The 19,095-nt window shown below is 49.3% G+C and overlaps 1 protein-coding gene across 1 annotated transcript; it reads left to right on the plus strand.

Annotated features, from left to right (window-relative positions):
• Nucleotides 1-38: 38 nt before the first annotated feature.
• TTL (tubulin tyrosine ligase) lies at nucleotides 39-17,074 on the plus strand. Its single transcript, XM_078871892.1, has 8 exons — nucleotides 39-1,468; nucleotides 4,310-4,388; nucleotides 4,849-5,207; nucleotides 6,091-6,226; nucleotides 8,057-8,189; nucleotides 9,336-9,472; nucleotides 9,757-9,900; nucleotides 11,478-17,074. The coding sequence occupies exons 1-8, from the start codon at nucleotides 1,312-1,314 to the stop codon at nucleotides 11,581-11,583; spliced, it is 1,251 nt and encodes a 416-aa protein (XP_078728018.1). The 5' UTR covers nucleotides 39-1,311; the 3' UTR covers nucleotides 11,584-17,074.
• The last annotated feature ends 2,021 nt before the right edge of the window (nucleotides 17,075-19,095 follow it).

The raw sequence follows: 19,095 nt of genomic DNA on the forward strand, positions 1-19,095 counted from the left end.
ACAAAGTCCTGCAGAGTTCAAACATCGGAATCGGATAGCGTCCGGTGTGAAAGCTGACCACTCCTCCATCTCCCCTTCCCCCTCCTCCTCTTCCTCCTCCATCCACCCTCCCAAGTGTTTTGTCTCCTCGCTCTGCGGTCTTGTGCCGCTCTTGGCGTTACCGACTGGGTGTGGTGGACCACGCTGACAGCTGCTGCTGCTGATGCTACCCGGGCACTCACTCTGTTGCAGTATTTGCTCTTTAGTAGGATCATAGTTGGATGCGTAATGCTGCACGGTTACGGCCGTACAGCACCGCTGTTTAATCGGGGGTGTATTGATTAATGTACGTGTAGTTTTAATTTTTTTAAACGAACGGATTTGCTTGTGCGTTTTGTATTGGGTTATTTTTGTGTGTGTGTGTGCAGATGTCTCATTTAACTTTTAAGTCGTGAAGGCGTGGGGGCATTGATAACGGATGGAGTTGGAAAACGTTAGCAGCAATAATGTGTCCCCATTTAAACAAAGAGTGCAACCGCCAACCCATTTAGGGCAGCGTTGTCAAATTTATCCGATTACACCCTCCCCCATCGCCTGGGTCTGAAAACAGCTGCGATTTGTCCTCTTAGAACTGTGCTGGTGCTCTGTGTGTGCACATTCATCCCTGAAAATACCGCAGTGTAAAAGCCTCGTTTGGGCGTTTGGCACGAGAGGACTTTTTAATGTTTTGGGTGGCACTGGTCTCTAAAGCCGGCTTCGACGAATTCTATTCTTTGCAGTGCTGTGGGTGAATTTGTGGTTAAATGTGGATCCAGTTTGGTTAAGCAGTTGTCATGCTTTTGCAGCGGATAGATTTTGCTTAACCCATCCAAGTTGGGTTGTATTGAGTTAAGCTGGGTTCAGACAGCTGGACTGTGTTGAGCTAAATCCATGATTTTTTTTTTTAACTGGGCTAAGCTTAGCTGTTGTAGAGGGGCTGCTTCAGACTTGTGCTGGGTTTAGCTGGGCAGAGTTCGGGTAATCCGGGCTAAATGGTGTTTGGGCTGAGCTAACCTGGGCTGTGGCGTTAACCTGGGCTGGGTTATGCTACTTTGGGCTGGGCTCAGCTTAACTTTGCTGAGCTGGGCTAAATTCAGCTTAGCTGGACTTGAGTTTAGGTTGAGCTTGGCCGAGATAAACTTGAGCTGGGTTTAACTGAACTTTGCCGAGCCGGACTAAGTTCTAACCGGGCTGGACTTCCAACCGAGGTTGAGGCTGGACTGAGCTAAATTTCTGAGGCTCCATCCCTGGGCTGGCAAGGCGAGGAGGAGGAGGAAGAGGAGGAGGGGCACCATGTACACGTTTGTACTGCGGGATGAGAACAGCACCGTCTACGCAGCCGTGGCTAAGCTGCTGCAGAAGTCTGGCCACTGGAAACGGCTCCATCGGGACAGTCCTCGCTTCAACCTCATGCTGGGAGAACGCAACCGCCTACCCTACGGCCGCCTGGGTGCGTGTGTGCCACGTGGTGTGCGTGTCCATTCATTCATTAATTTGTTAATTCATTCATTTATATATTCAGCGTTGAGAGTGGCTTGTTTAGTAATAGGGTTTTACCCTTTCAGCTGGTACAAAAACTGACACCTTTATACAAGGCATCATGTTTGCAATAACCACAACACAAGCAGTCAAAATGCAAACAAAAAGAAACAACTCTGATAATGTATGCATTGTCCTTGAAGTTGATTGGTCCACATCCGAGACAGCTTTTCTTAGAGCCTAGTCTCCATTGGTGTTGGACCAGATGACGCCAAAAGGCGTACAACTCAAAAAGGTTTCGATTTAAAGCTTTCGTGACTGGAGGGATTCATCTTCTTGGTTCTTTCGGTAAAGTCACGTAGAAGGAAAATAATAAAATAATAAAAATAAAACATGATAAAATAATTCTCACGACGTTTCGGCCACAACGCAAGCAGCCGTCCTCAGGTGAAGACCAGGTCTGTAGGGGAGACAGCGTCTGAATTAAATTCACGGCTGCTTGCGTTGTGGCCGAAACGTCGTGAGAATTATTTTATTATGTTTTATTTTTATTATTTCCCTTCTACGTGACTTTACCAACCTTTATACAAGGCATCATGTTTGCAATAACCACAACACAAGCAGTCAAAAGGCAAACAAAAAGAAACATCTCTGATAATAATAATGATATGCACTGTCCTTGAAGTTGATTGGTCCACACCCGAGACAGCTTTTCTTAGAGCCTAGTCTCCATGGGTGTTGGACCAGATGACGCCAAAAGGCGTACAACTCAAAAAGGTGTCAGTTTTTGTACCAGTTGAAAGGGTAAAAACCTATTACTATATTTTGCCACTGGTAAAGGAGATGTCTCAGGTGGCTTATTTGTTCACGTGTCCATTCGTCGGTTGAATGCGGACAAACATGTTTGCGATGGGATGGTACATCCCATTTATTCGCTATTTGCATGGCTTTTATGTTGTGGAGCGTGTCTATTCATCCCTATGATTTATTCACGACTCGTATGACCTGTATCTTATGGGACTTGTCCACGGGTTTTCAATGGAAATGTAGAATTCCTGGTATGAAATCCATTCGGCCTGCAGCTCACATTCACTGCCTTTTCCCCTTGTGCGGAAACGTCATCGTACGGTACTGAATAGGAATAGTATCCATTCTGGTATTCTATGGCGTACACTTGGCATTTGAACTTTCTAAATATTCTTTCACGTCAGATTGGCGGGATCGATAACGTAGCCTGTTTCATCTCCATCGGTCTTACAACTCTGTTGTCGTAGAATTGCTCATGGATATTTTGAACATTAGAGGGCATGTAATTGATTTTCCAACAATTTGGCACGAAATTGATTTTCATGACCTCCGATTAGCATGCTTGGCTACGTACGGTGCGAAAGAAGTTCTTCAACAAGCATCACCCGAAATCGGTGGCATCACGCAATTGGCACGACACTTGTACACGGAAGACAAAATCGGGGGCTGCGGGGGGGGGGGGGTGCCCCCCTGTCCACCTTTCTCCCCCCCCCCATTCTTTACAGCCTGGGGCTTGGTACCCCCCCCCTCCATCCGGCCCGTGGGCCTCGGTGCCAGCGGCGTGGCCCGTACATCCGACAGCCACGCCGCTGCGGAATCAAATGTCGTGGGCCCCGCTTGGGCGGCTGCTGGCACCTTGGGTTGGAGTGGGGTGGGTGGATGAGAACAGCGAACAGTGTAGAAATCCTGACCCCGTCACTCCCGTTGCCAAGGGGTGGCCTTGGCTCGCAGACAAATGAAATTGTTGGGCCACCTTTCCCAGCATGCGCAAAATTGATTTGTTGTCCGCCGTGCCCAAGCGGCTGATGGGCACAGCCCTGCCAGGTGCCCGCCTCGTTCTGCGGTGTTCAGGGGAGTGGCTCGTGTGGCTTTTGCGCCTTTCATCCCAAAATAGAGTAAATTTAGATTCGTGTCGCATCTTGATAATAGTAGGGTGGGTCTCTAGCACTGGACAGGGATGATTATTTCAATCCAATAATGAGGAAACTTGATATATCATAGCAATAGTGCATGTACTGTATATAATATATATATACGATATGCATTGTGGGTATTGTGCTGCAGTCAGGGTTAGCAGTGGGGTTAGAATTTAAGGTCATTGAGTTGGTTGATGGCGTCCGTTCATTCATTCATCCTGGTAATGTGATCAACGTGCTCCCAGTGTGTACAAGGTGCAGCGAATTGTCAGGAGCTCAACGTCTGTACTCGGGCTGAGTTTTGGATGATGTTTTTGGGGATATTGGCCTTTCAGTCAGAGTTACAGATATGTTTTTCTTCACATTTTGAGACTTATTACATGTTAAAAGATATTGCTTAATCACTAAATAGTGATCATTTTAATTATTTTAATACGAATCGGTTTAATCCTTGACGTAAAGTTCCGTCAGTAAATCAGTAATTTTAATGGCAACATCTTAATATTTAAAAAATGTAAGCAAATGTCATGTGATGTCACTTTTGGTGGGTAAAGTAAGGAAGTGATGACATGGGTGTGATGACACTGCCTGCGACATGTATATAATGCTGGATGGATCTGTACTCTTTGGTTCTTTCGGTAAAGTCACGTAGGTATAAAATATATTAAATCAGGACGTTTCGACTGCATCACAAGCAATCATCATCAGGTGGGAAAACCACAGAATTGTTTTTTTTGCTGGAGTGGTTTTCCCACCTGGTGATAATTGCTTGTGTTGCAGTCGAAACGTCGTGATTTAGTTTATTTTATTTTCTACCTAAGGCTATACGGGTCATCTTTCTCATTGTGTGTGCATGCGTGTGTGTGCAGGGCATGAGCCAGGGTTGATGCAGCTTGTTAATTACTACCGAGGCTCCGACAAACTGTGTCGCAAGGCATCCCTTGTCAAGTGAGCTCGATTTGTGCGACACACACACACGATTCCATTTCTATCCATACTCACGATCCCAGTTGCCTATTTCACAGATGGGTGGCTTGCAGCCCGTGGGCTACATTCAGCCCAAGACTTAAGTTAATGCGGCCCACGACTTATTCGTCCGGCAGCGACAAATAACTGCAAGCATCTTGGCTGCACTAATCGGGCACTAGAGGGGGGAATATTTTCGACCTGGCAACACTGAGCTTCTAATTTTAGTACGTCCAATCACTTCTGTCACTACAAAAATGCCATCTTCTGGCCGGCCAAGGGTTTTTAAAAGTCCTATTTGGGCAAATGCAAATGGTGGATAACTCACATTCCTATGGATGGCAGCAGTCATGCCAGAAAACTTCCAGTTCAATTACTGGAAGTTAACTTGCTCATTTTTGTTTCGCAATTAACTAACGCTTGGCGACCCCGGGCGGGACAGGCTGATGAAGGCGTCCTCGTCGCCCTCCTGCAAGCCGGCGTCGTGGCTCCCAGAGTCCTACGTCATCTTCCCGCTGAGTCCCAGGCCGAGCCGACGGCTGAGTCCCGGTTCGAGTCCCGGGTCCAGCCCCAGGTCCAGCCCGGGTCTGAGCCCAGGCAGGACAAAGCCACAGGCACCCGGGCCAGGTTCTGGCCGTGGCGGTGGGGGTGGCGGTGGCTTTCGGGAGCTGGCAGAGGCGCGCAGGCGGCACGCCGAGCGGCAGGCGGATGAGCGCGAGGCCTTCCTCGTCTGCTTCCGCCAGCGAGCGCAGAATCGGCAGGGCAACGTGTGGATCGCCAAGTCATCTGCCGGAGCCAAGGGTACGGGGCGGACAGAGGGATGGACGGATCGGATGGATCGGTGTTCTTCACTAATTTTCAGAGGGGGGGGCCACTATTGCAAAAAAGACATCATCGGCGCGAAGACCGCCGCACATTTGAATCAATTGGGTTTGACAACACGATCAGGTATATTCTTGGTTCTACGTGACTTTACCGAAAGAACCAAGAATATGAATCCCTGCAGTCACGAAAGCTTTAAATCGAAATTGAACACGATCAGGTGTTTTAAAATGTGTGTATTGTCGGGGGCCACCAGGGGCCGCCCGTGGCCTGCGGGCCGTACAATGAAGAACACTGAGACAGATGGACACATCGAGGGATGGACAGTTCGAATGGACGGACGTGCGGCTAGATGAGCGACCCCTCGCTGGATCGACATGGCCTTGAATGAGAGTTCTTGGGGTGCCATCTCTGAACATCCGCACTAAGGAGACGAGAGTGGGTTGGTTTCATGCTGGCTTCACCACCACCACATGCGCCGTGTCAGCCTTAAAAGTTGCCCGCTAACAGCGGTGACGTGGCTGAGTGGTAGCGCATTTTCTGCTTGTTCATGTTCATGGTTTGATCCCTGCTTCCGCCGTGGTTAATACCGTGGGGTGTATCAACACTGGACGTTAAAGAGCCTGTGTGCCAGCGTCACGGTCCAAATTTGCCAAATTACTCGCAGACTACTTGATAACATAAAAATCCACATCACAACATCGCCCTCTATTGACAGGCTATACCTGTCTGTGAGACGCCGCGCTTTCACGATAACCTTGTGCTAGAGGAATGGCGTGGAATTCCGGATGTACTCGGTTATTATTACCTGCCCCAACGGTCTGGTAAAGGCTACACGGGGGATCTTTGTCTTTGCTCGTAGGCGAAGGCATCTTCATCTCGTCGGACGCGGACGAGCTGCTGACGTTTGTGGATGAGCAGAGCCAGGTGCACGTGCTGCAGAAGTACATTGAGGAGCCCATGCTGCTCGAACCTGGCCACCGCAAGTTCGACATCCGGTGCGACAGCCGTAGCCTCCGCGCGCCTGCTATGACCGCTCGGAGAAATTCACCGATTCGTTTGTACCAAATTAATTCTCGTGCTAAGTTCATAACGGTGCATGTGGTTAGCGGTTACTCTGATGGCGCGTTCACCGCATGCTGAAGAGATTCGCGGTTCGAGCCCAGCGGCCGTCCCGATTAATACTGCGGTGTAAATCTGCTTCACAGTGGACGGTAAAAGATCTTGTGTCGTTATGGACAGTGTTTAATCTGATGCCACGGTCCAAATTTTCCTAAATTTATAAGTTACTCGCGAATTACTTGATTGTGAAAACCACATAGCAAAGTCACACTGCCCCTCCTGGCAGACTAATGCCGGCATGGAGGCTGGTGCTGCGTATCCCTCTGTGCCACACAGGAGCAGTTACCACTGGGTGGGGCGGGGGGCAGAGGTCGCAAACGGGTTTTGATTCCTTACCCGTACCCGGCCGCACCAGGGTCGCAAACGGGTACCCGTACCCGTACCCTACCCGATACCCGGCTATCCGTACCCGGCTGGGTATCGGGTAGGGTACGGTTACGGGTACCCGATTGCGACCTCTGGGATGAAACCATGTTGCAGGCGCGGGTGGGTTGATTCTAGGAACTTGAATTGTGAGAAGAGACAAGACGTTGGGAAATGAGTGACAAACGGTTACTCACCAGTGACTCACGGTCTACCCGTACCCGGCCGCACTAGGGTCGCAAACGGCTACCCGTACCCATACCCGGCCGGGTACGGGTAGCGGGTATCGGGTAGGGTACGGGTATCGGGTACCCGATTGCGACCTCTGGGGGGGGGGGTTCCCTTGGCTAGGCCGCAGCAGGGCAGTGGAATGCTTGAGATGAGATGTTGATGCAAGGCTCTTGGGAGTGGCGGAGGCAGCTAAGCTGCACCCTTATTCTAAGGTTTTTCGGTAAAGTCACGTAGGTAAAAAATTTAAATTAATAAAAGTAAAATTAAAATAAAATAAAAATCACGACGTTTCGGAGGCAACACAAGCTTCCGTCTTCAGGTGGAACCGTCACAGCACGATTGCTGTATCAAGTAAGATAAAGTCCAAGAAAACAGTCCTTGTATATATACTGGTTGAGGGTGAGAGGAGCCAGGGCAGGCCCTGAATATTATTTTATTATGCACCCTACACATGCAAATCCTGATTGGTGTGAGTAGAGGTGAGGTTGCCTGCAGGGTAATCACCGTGGGAGCTGCCAAGGCCCACAACCTTCACGTTTACGTAGGCGCTAAATAAATAAACCTCACAATTATCTTCAGTTTCTTTCGAATTCTGTACAAATGTGGGGCAAATGGGATGGCAAACAAACGAATGGAGACTGAACATACGAGACGGGCCGTACAAAAGGCAGTGCGAACCAGTTAGAATCCTGATCCTTAGAATCCTGATCCTTGATCGTGACTAAAATAACCTAAATTATTTTTGATTTGAGTTAAACATTATAGCTATTTTTCCGAAGTGACCTGGCCACAACATGAGCTCAACGAAGTGGCTTATTATCACGTGGAAATTTATAGTGGCCATATAATTTAAACACATGTTGAGTCCAAATGTGGAGAGAAAAACCGGAGGACCCAGAGCAGAAAAAAAAAATCCACGTGACCACGGGCAGCGAGAACGTGCACATTCCAAACATACAGAGTTCAGGGTCGAGATCAAATCCACGACCTCCTGTATGCCGCTACACTAAGCTTTCACGCATCGTGCATGCCTTGATAGGGGCTCTCTAACGTCAGTTGCCCTGACAGTCCGTTAAAGGCTACCTGTCTTTGTGTGCGTGTTTGCCCGCTAGGTGCTGGGTGCTTCTTGACCCTCAGTACCGCATCCACCTCTACCGTGAAGGCGTTCTCCGCACATCATCCGACCCCTACGACCCCAGTGACCTCGGCCACACGACCAGCCACCTGACCAACCACTGCTTGCAGGCGAGGATGCCCGCAGCGAGACACCCGCAGCCTGGGCCTACAGCAGGCGTAGTCAAAAGGACTTGAGCAAATGTCAAATAGAAAACTCGGCAAAAAAAAGCAAAAGCTTATGGTCCCAAGTAGCACAAGAGGCCCAGGATTCATGGAAAAAATAGGGATACATAAAATAACAGCTCAAATATTGTAATGAACATACAATCCAATTAACCCTTTTCGTTGACATACAAGTACGTTCCGATGATGTGCGTGTACGTCATCGGAATGGAATCAAAAGAAAATGTAAAATAAAATATCGGTACCGAGCCTCCCACAAGGCTCTGCGGGAAGGAAGTGTGCCACAGTTTGGTGCCAGCTGTCATGGAGTGCGGTCGTGTCGCTCCAGTTCTCTGCGATGAGTACAATGTCTTTACAAATTATGCCTCTCTAAATAAAATTAACGCCAACCGCTTGCACGTTCCGAGATTCACCGGTGAACGCCTTGGAAAGGGTTGACATGAAGAGCCACTTTAAAAAGCTACTTTGAGTCTCATTTCTATGTTGTCTGTAACTTTCCATCTCTCTCTCTCTTGTCTGGATCTCGTCTGTTGCCTCTCACACGAAGTTTGTAAATTGAAAAGGTGGTGGGGGGGTGGGGAGGCTCCCAAAAGAGATTTTTTGCTTCGGACCCCCGATGGGTCGGCACCGCCACTGCTCCTTCGCCCAACACCCGTGCGGACTGCATTTCTCCTCCGTTGGACGATCCTGAAGCAAGTGGTGAAAATTCCACATTCCTATGACACGGGCCAGTCTCTCCATAGGGGCAGATGCAGTTAGCAGACCCTCTTAAGCGTACTCGTTTCATTGCGATTTCCCCCCCCCCCCCCACCTTGGGCGGAGCGGTGGCATAGTGGTTAGTGCGCTTGCGCTATGAACCCACCTCGTAGCGATTGATATCACAATCGGTCCTAGACCACCACCCGCCCCTACCCCCCACAAATTCACAATCCTACACTGACCAACCTGGTGAAATATGGTTAAAAACAAAAATCGCCCATGATTATCATGGTCAGGTGAAACAATAATCCATTGGTGGATTGAGAATGTGTGGAGTCATTATTTCATCCGCTTTCTCGCCGTCCCTCCCTTTGCGCGTATCACCGCCGCCAGGAGGCTCTGTCGGGGAACTACGGGCGCTACGAGGAAGGGAACGAGATGTTCTTCCCGGCCTTTGAGGACTACCTGCGCAGCACGCACGCCATCGGACTGGAGGACTCCATCCTGCCTCAGATCAAGCACATCATCAGGTGCGGCGGCCACCGCGGTAGTAGGGCGGCACGGTGGCGAGATGTTCACCACCTCGCCTGGTATACGGGAGGCAGTGTCGAACGGTGGGGTCCTAGCGGCGGTGGGGTGGTGGGTGGGGGGTAGTACGTGGTCGGCTGCAGGGGCTGGGGGGATGCGCGCTGGCCTTGATTGGGCTTGGGTGGGTGCCATACCATACGGCGGGCAACCGCGGCGTCTTAACGGCGGCGTCTTAACGGCGGTGTCTTAATGGTGGCGTCTTAACGGTGGCGCCCCCTTTTCGCAGGGAGTGCCTGCTGAGCGTGGAGGCGGAGGTGAGCACGCACGACCTCTCCTACCGCAGCTTCCAGCTCTTCGGCTTCGACTTCATGGTGGACGCCGCGTGGCGCGTGTGGCTCGTTGAGGTGAACGGGGCCCCCGCCTGTGCACAGTGAGTCCTGCAGGGCGCCGTGGGTCGCACGTGCCTTGTTTATGTTTAATACAGGGACTCCTCTACTTACGAACATTCGACTTGAAAATTATCGGAGATACGAACAAACCTGTCCGTATTTCATGCAGATGCCACATGAAGAGCCAGTGGCATCTACATCTGCAGAACGTGAAGAACCAGTGGCATCTACATCTGCAGAACATGAAAAACAAGTTGTATCTACATCTGAAGAACGTGAAGAACCAGTGGCATCTACATTTGCAGAACGTGAAGAACCAGTGGCATCTACATCTACAGGAGATTACAAAACTTGTAAAGCCACTCCCCGTGTTTAGTGTTTGGAATTGACTGCAGTCAAGTTGGACTTATAAAAAACAGACTTACGAACAGACCTCTGGAACCTAACTCGTTCATAAATAGAGGAGTCCCAGTACATATGTGTAATATGTGTGTGTGTATATGTGTGTGTATATGTGTGTGTGTATGTGTGTATATATTGGTGGGGAGCGGTAGTGTAGCGGTTAGCACGCTGCGCTATGAACCTGGCGACCCGGGTTCGATTCCCGCTCACGGCCAACACCAGTGACGATTGTCTGAACCGGTCCTGGGCCTCCCCTAGGTCGACTCAGCCTGAAATGAGTACCTGGTGCGGTGTGTAAACATCGCCACTAGGGAGACAAAGGCGGTCGGGCGTGGTATTGGCCAACCACCCCCTCGTGTGCTGTGCCGGCCTTCATAGGTGCTCGCTAACGGTACTTGCCCCAACAGTCTGTAAAGGCTATACGGGGGATCTTTGTCTTAGTCTTTGTGTGTGGACACATCGGGTTATTTTATGTATTTTAACGCTGGCAGTAAAACATGTAATTGTTTATTCTGTAATTTAATATTTTATCTGTTATTATTATATTTCTTTTTTCCTCAACCATGAGCCCTGAATGAATTGAGACAAAATAAAATGTAAGAATGTTCAAAGGTTACAAAGCTGTAATCTTTGAAAAAAAAGTCCTCATTTCATTTCAAAGCAGAATTCATGCGTGCATTAATGTTCATGGAAGTCAGTTATAATATTTGTTAAAATAAATTACTTCACCCGACGTGATTTAACCCTCTGAGTCAAGAAATGTTCAAGAAGTGCACAAAGCCGGTGCGATTAGCTTCGCAAATCGTCACACGTAAAATGGTTTAAATAGTGGCAGCCCACCGCAGGGTTTGGTAAGCTAGGTGTGATGTCGTCATGGCCTGTGTACAATGGGGGTTTGGTGGGGGTGGGCAGGGGGGGGGGGGGAATTGGCCTAACAATTTTAGAGAAAAAAAATTGAACATTTAGTTTGAAATCACATCCTCAAGTCAAAACAGTTTACAAAGCAAATGCTGTCTTGTTGTTGTCAACCGCCGGTCACACCTTCCCTGCCGTGTGTGCCGTGCCGGCCTTAATCGGGGCTTGTATACAGCATTTGCCCCCAACAGCTTGTCTGGCTACAAGAGGGATCTTAGCCTTTGTGCCTGCGCGTGTGTGTGTGTTAACACGTGCGTGTGTGTGTTTGCGTGTGTGCGTGTGCTCGCGCGTGCGTGAGCAGGAAGCTGTACGACGAGCTCTGCCAGGGCATCATTGACGTGGCCATCTCGCCCACGTTCCCGCTCACCGCGGCGGTGTCCAGCGCCTCCGTGTTTGTGCAGCTCTAGCCGACGGACTCAAAGCTTGCGGTCCCTCCCTCCCTCCGCCCACCTCCCCACAGCTTCATTTCATCTCACCGTTCCATTAAGCACTATTGTAATGATCCAGTCGTAAGCGAGCCTCTTCGCTGTCAAACCACTTCTCCGCAAATTGCACGCCCCTGTCCTCCTCCCCTTTCTCCATCGCCGTCGTCACTACCATCCTCGTCGTCGTCACAACGAAGGTCCCGATGCACGACCTCTCGGAACCCCTGTTGAGGAGTCGCTGCACTCGGGGATGTTTGACGAATTCCTTGTGGAGCGTCGCGGTGGGGGAGGGGTGGAACCTCGTGTACGTGAAGGGTACCCTTTAAAAAAAATCCGCACAACAAAGTTGAACCTACTTGCTTGCACTGCCTTCTACGCGCCACCTCACGTCACTCAGGAGTGGGAGGCTCGGTCACGAGATCATCTCTGCGCGGGCCGCCAACCCTCGCCTCCAAAGCCCCAGATTACGCGCGTCTGCCTCCACACCCGGCTACTTACGGTGACCTGCAGCGAGTGCAGATTTACATGCACGGTCGGCACCCCCACCCCCCCCAGAGTTATGTAACATCATCACGATACTATTGCGAAATGAACAGCGTCTGGACGCGTGCGAGTGTCTGTTGCGGGAAGCGGTTAGCACGCCTCCCTATGAACCTGGCGCCCCATGTTCGATTCTTAAACCATGGCTAACATTGGTATTATTTGAACCACGATTGACTCGGCCTTACGTGGGTATCTGGTGCGATGTGTGAGCATCAGCGCTGGGGAGACAGTGGTGGATGGGCGTGGTGCTGGCCACACCACCTCGTGCGCCGCCCTGTCCTTCACTTGCCCCATCGGCCTTTGTAGGTTAGAACAGTCACCTTTGTCTTTGGGGTGAATGAGCATAGTGGTGGTGGAATGGTTACCTCGCTGCACTACGAACAACGGTAACCTTGGGTTTGATTCCCGGGCCACGACTAACACGAGCGGAAGGCTGCAAAGTTCGGCTCGGGATGAACGTGAGCAAAACAAACGGTCACGTACAAGTTTCCCAAAGATCGCCGAACGAGATGACCTGTTGACCTGTCCTTACGAGGAGAGCAATGACCGATGTGGTGGACGTGGTTGATGTGGGAGGGGTAGACCGTGCGTGGTCGACTAGAGAGAAGTTTTCCTTTTCATCCAATGCCTTAAGTGACAATTGGCTAGGCTTGGTAGCCAATATGCTGCCTAGCCCCCCCCCCCCCCCCCTAGACTCGTACTAGCAGTCACAGTAGTAAACATTCCTCTTCCACGTCGCGCGAACACTTTCACTGAGCGACTCGCAACCCCCCCCCCCCCGCCGCTCCCCAGGGTCGCCCCCGTCCGAGACAACGCGCACGCTACAAATACTGGGGGCCACGAGTGCAGAAACGGTGCTGTCCGCTCAACTTGTACGTGGAGTGCAACGCATTGCAGTGTGCAACGTTTGACGCCTGACTTTATTTATACTCCTACGTGCGAACACAGGCAAGGTAGTCGCTCAGGTCCGGCCGCGTGAAGAGGGTTTGTCCAAAAACGCGTGTGTGGCTTTATACACGTCCGTGCCTGGCCATTTCGGATTGTGTGAACATCTTGAGAGGAGGGACAGGAGAAGGACGACAGGCGAGGCACAAATACTGGCGCTGGGTGAGGGCAGCTGATGGGTCAGGGGCGGATATGCGAGTGTTGCAATCTTCCTTGCTGCTGCTGTTACTGCTGCATGCATGTGTGCTGCAGCCTGAGTGCTTTCTGTCCAAAGGGCTGTGGCTAAATCCATTAATGCCACCCGTGTTAAGCCATCCGGTGGTGACGTTTCGCACGTTGAATTTACACGGCAACAGGAAATTGGGCTGACGCTGTAAATGCGCCCAAGAAGCCGCTGCGCTTATGAGCAATCGTGTTTTTAAAAATATCTCTACACAACTTATTTCGCGCAAATTTCACATTTGTTTCAGTGTTACCCGTATTTATTTTTAGTGTACATTTCAATTTCGCACAACCGGACAGTGAAGAGCCGCTCGAGTGCTTCGTGTTTTGGAGACGTCGGTTTTGGAGGGATTTTTCGGCGGCTCTCGAAGCGTGGCCGTCCGCTCTCACGACGCGCGCCTCCAAGACCCCGCGCGGTGCGTCATTTCCAAAAAGCAGAGGGGCGACAACGTGGATTCGGCTCACCGGGTTTTAAAGAAATTTAAATAAACCGCACGTGACGGTTCGCGAACCATCACGATTCGGTTCACGCATCGCTGCTTTGTGGCTCCCTTTGGCTGCAGCAGTTTTAAAATGAACGAGTCGCACACCCGGCGCAGGACCATGTGACCTAACGACTCGGGTGTCCGATTCGCAAACGCGAAGGTGGCATCGTGGTCATCGCAGCGATGAGCCACTCCACCACTTCTCCAAGGCCCAATTATCTGGCTCGGCTACTTTGATGTAAAATTATAGTTGTTGCTCGATAACAACAGCCATACAAAGAAAAACTTTTTTCGCACCGTACTTAGACAACCGTGCTAATCGGAGGTGTGGGTTAAGGACAACAAACTAAGCACAACAACGTAACATGCACAAATCGAAAATAGTGAATTCTCACAATCACGATTCAAATCCATTTACAAACGGTGATTCTAGGTATCGTTGTGGCTGAAAGCGACCCACACCAAAGTCAATAATATCAAGGGTTAAAAGTAGTGCTCGCATTGCTAAGCTTCCAGAGTGAAGGGAGTTGGGGTAAGTGGACTCTTTGCCGCGTTTGTGGATTTTCTCTGCTAAAGCTACCGCCAGAGGTCGTTATTTGCAAGCCTGTCAACGAATCGCCAACTCGTGAAAGGGGGACGCCACCCACAAAACAAACAGCTGGTTGTTAGGTCGTTAGGCACCCTTAAGGGTCAGGTGTCGGCAACCTGTGGCTCTTTTGAGGACTGCTTCGGGAGGTTATTTATTAAGGACCGGCTCGTATTCACGTGCATTGACTGCTGTTGAAATGCGTGTTTTTTTTACCGAATTCGAAAAAAAAAATTATTGTTATTTTAGCTGCCGGACCCCTATGCCCTGGACTGCCCGCCATGGGTTTTGTGAATGGTTAAAACAAAAAACGTTGTGCATCGTGGCAATTGCTCGACTTCGCCGACGGCACTGCCATGCCTCTTTTTCTACGTGGTCGATGCGGTAACATCACGGGGGGCGTCCGACCTGCCCTGGCTATTTCCCCACCACTCGTGGGATCGGCTGCCTTCCTTGTCCTCTTCCTCTGGGAAGAGAACCAGGAAGGCACCAGTTCGAAACCTCTCTCGTGCTGCCTCTCAGCCAGAGGTCGCAAACGGGTTTTGATTCCTTACCCGTACCCGGCCGCACCAGGGTCGCAAACGGGTACCTGTACCCGGCCGTACCCTACCCGTACCCGGCCGGGTATCGGGTAGGGTACGGGTATCGGGTACCTGATTGCGATCTCTGGGATGAAGTCACGTTGCAGGCGCAGGTGGGTTGATTCTAGGAACTTTAATTGTGAGAAGAGTCAAGACGTTAGGAAATGAATGACAAACGGTTACTCACCAGTGACTCACGGTCTACCCGTACCCGGCCGCACCAGGGTTGCAAACGGCTACCCGTACCCGGCCGGGTACGGGTACCCGTACCCGGCCGGGTACGGGTAGCCGGGTATCGGGTAGGGTACGGGTATCGGGTACCCGGTTGCGACCTCTGCTCTCAGCTCTCGTCCACCTTGGTGCGTCCATGCCCCACCACCTTTCTGCTTCCGAAGTCTTTTTCCTCCCCAATTTTTTTTTGACGTCACATCCCGCACCTCGGATTAGCATGATTGGCAAAAAAAATGTTACAACATACACACACATGTATTGAACATACGTACATGTGTTTCGAACTTCTTTCACGCCGAACGTAGCCAACCGTGCTAATCGGAAGCGCGGGAAATCGTACATACATCCTCGCCGTCGGAGTCGACTTTTTGTCAGATTGTTCTGACATGGGGGGGTATCGCTCTTGCCTTCTTCCTAATCTATCAACTTCTGGCTCGATATCCACTCTCGCAGCACCTGAGCAGGATGCGTCCACAAGAGCCGCTTCCTTGGGTTGCATCCTCCTTTCAGCGTCGTGCAAAGACGTCGATAATGCAACGATCGCCCGCGATGGGCTTTTGAGGTTGTCACCCTCCCCCCGACCGCCCAAAACTTGGCAGGACCCTTCTGGAAAAGAAAATAAGAGTCGAGACTTGGTGAAACTTGGCCGAGTAAACGAGCGTGATATGGATAATAGGGTTTTCCCCCTTTTTTCTGGCAACAAAACTGAAACCTTTTTACAAGGATTCATGTCTGCATTAACCATAATACTTGCAGTCAAAATGCAAACAAAAACACACAACACAAAAAAACAAAAGTATTGTGGTTAATGCAAACATGAATCCTTGTAAAAAGGTTTCAGTTTTCTTGCCAGAAAAAAGGGGAAAACCCCTATGATTATATTTTGGTACTGGCAAAGGAGGTCGAATGATGTAGCGTGATAAGGATATGCAACCCAGAAAAGCGAACAGCTCCTGCGGGAATGCAACAAAGCCGTATGTCCCGGGCTGTCCGTCACAACATTTTAAGCTCGACTCCATAGCGCTTGTGACGTGACAGCGGTGTGATGTATGTCATTTTGTATTATAACTTCACCGCAGTGATGTCACTCCAGTGTGTGTCCCAAGTGAACCTTGTCATTTAATAAGCGCCCAGTCCCAGTCTCGGACTGTCCACAACATTCGGGTAGAGGAACGTGAAACAAAAGCCATCTGTGTGTTTGTTTCCATGGTCTTTTGAACATGTGTAGAACTCATAAGTTATTGCTCGTGTTTTTATTTATTACTATTATCTTTACATTTGATTTCCTGCTGAACGAGCAGTGCAGAATGAAATTAATCCCTTTTTGGAAATGTAAAACGATGTCTTATGTCTCGTTTTACACGGCCCGAGGTTGGGTGGAACGGTGGCAGAGTCGTTCGTGCACAGTGCCGCGAACCCGTTTATCCACGTTCGATCCCAGGTCGCAGCTCACATCGGTGTCATCTGAAATCTTACATGGCCTTGTGCCCCCCACCCCGCCAATCCACCCGGACCGTCATGGTGAAGTATGGTGAAACAACCACCACGACGGACACGATGTGTATGGAGGCCTTTGTCCAGCGGGTGATTTGACACAGGGCTGTACATTTCATGGGGAGCTCCACAAATACTTTAAACCATCTGACGTGACGATCCATTGAAGCTTCATTGAAAAAATGCTGCTGTGAACGCATGGAAATGAAAAAAATGCCTTTTTGAACGCAGGAACAAATAAACTCAATGGAAGGAAATAATCGTTATGCGCGAGCAGGTGTCTTTCCCAACGTCTATGGCAGGGGTGGGGTAACTATTCCTTTCCGTGAGCTGACTAGAGATTTCCACAACATTTGGCGGGCAACGAAACTTTAGTGCCCACTAAACCTTTGATCACGCGATAGAACTATGCATTGAAATAGAACTAAACTTTTTATTTTATAACTATGCATTGAAATTATAAAAATAACCTTTGTATTTTACCAGGTAAGGCCCACCGAGCTGCATAGCTCCTTTTCAGAAGCGACCTGGCCACAAATGATAGCGCAACTTAGTGGCTTATCATGTGGAAATATTTTGCAGCCAAATACTCTAAACTCATGTTTCTAAATGTGGAGGGAAAACCGGAGGACCCAAAACGAAAATCCATGCGACCACAGGGAGGAGCTTGCAAACACCAAATATACAGGTATCAGGGGTCAGGATCAAACCCACAGCCTCCTGGTGGATACCAGGTGACGAAGTTAACATCTCACCACCGTAGGGCCCATTATCTATGCTCAAAACAACTTTACAGTGACTCGAGCACTCTAAAATGAGAAACGCAGCGTTGCCAGGTAGAAAACATTCTCCCTCTGGTACCCGATCAGTGTGACGAAGACGCGGTGACGGGATAAAAATCCGTCACATGGGTATAGGCCGTATGTGGCGGTGGCGGCAGCATCAGCAGGCTGTAGGAAAGTAAGTAGCGGGCCATGGTCTGGCCTCACGAGTTTTGTCGAGGCTCCCACACCGCATGGTTTGGGAGAACCGTCACGCTGCTGCCGTTTGGTCGGGTCACTGCGTGTGCTGTGGCCTATAGGCCCATCCTCCCATTGGCTTGTATTACCGTTGCTATCCGCACACACACACACAACAGAGCTTTCCTCTTGAAAGAAAACTGCGAGATGTTTTCACGTCCAACACACTTAATGTGAGCAAAAAGAAACTCGACACGTTCGTCAATAACAGTGCGTCCCCTCCCCACATTCCACCTCCCACCAAAATGAAAATGACACCAAAAATTCAGCGCTGCACCCCTTTCACTTAACAATAAATAAGATGCACCGCAGATACAATTTGCAAAATACAAACTGTGTTTTTTTTTTATTCACGAATGTCCGGTGTTTTACCGTCGCAGTTTTCATGATGGCCATGTTTTATGTTACAAATTCATGCATGGGACTTTCCCAACGAAAATAGCAAAATACTTTAAAATCGATTATGTGGTGTATTTCTGCAGAGATTTTGGATTTTTCTTTTGTTACGAAACCACGGAATTATATTAAAAGTACCTATATTTTTTTTACATTTTATTAGCTTTCAACAAATGTTAACACCATAAATTTTGATAGCCCAAAATCTTAAATACAATTAAGAATGCCATTTTAGTTGCTACATGTGCATTAACCACGGTATAGTTGCCTCGATTGTATAAATATATGGTAAGCCTATAGGATAGCGATCAACATGGACACACTTGCAGAGAAGTAGGAGGTAGTCACCCATTCTAAATGTTACAACAATCGGTGCAATAGTATCCCCACTTCCCCCACTTGCTACAAAAACACCACCCACACCATTCGTGTTTATTAATAATACAAATTGGAAGCTCGGTGACGAAAAAAAAAAGTATAATTAAGCACCTAAAAATCAGCTACTACTAAAATGGTAAAATCTCCCAAGTTGGGAATGGGTGACTACCTCCTCCTCCGAGACAAAAGCCACATTGTGGTTTCTCTAGTAAATCTTGACAAGAGTGAGGGCTCTGCAAAACCTTCGCGTGGCCTTTTGAACGCGAGAGCAGAAGGGCAAGCAGTGTGTCACGTGACAGTTTAGGAGTGGCTTAATGTTTCTTCAGAACAATTTAATTTGTGATCTACACCGGTGAACAATAAAAACTCTACGTGGGATGGGTCATTTCGATCAAGTCGGTCATGGCGACTGGAAAATTTCCATCGACTACTTTATACGTGTTCTTGGTTCTTTCGGTAAAGTCACGTAGAAGGGAAATAATAAAATAATAAAAATAATACATAATAAAATAATTCTCACGACGTTTCGGCCACAACGCAAGCAGCCGTCCTCAGGTGAAGAACAGGTCTGTCGAAAAGACAGCATTTGAATCTCTTTCCGACAGACCTGTTCT

This window comes from Lampetra fluviatilis, chromosome 33 (assembly GCF_964198595.1).
Source record: "Lampetra fluviatilis chromosome 33, kcLamFluv1.1, whole genome shotgun sequence".
Classification (NCBI taxonomy): Eukaryota; Metazoa; Chordata; class Hyperoartia; order Petromyzontiformes; family Petromyzontidae; genus Lampetra; species Lampetra fluviatilis.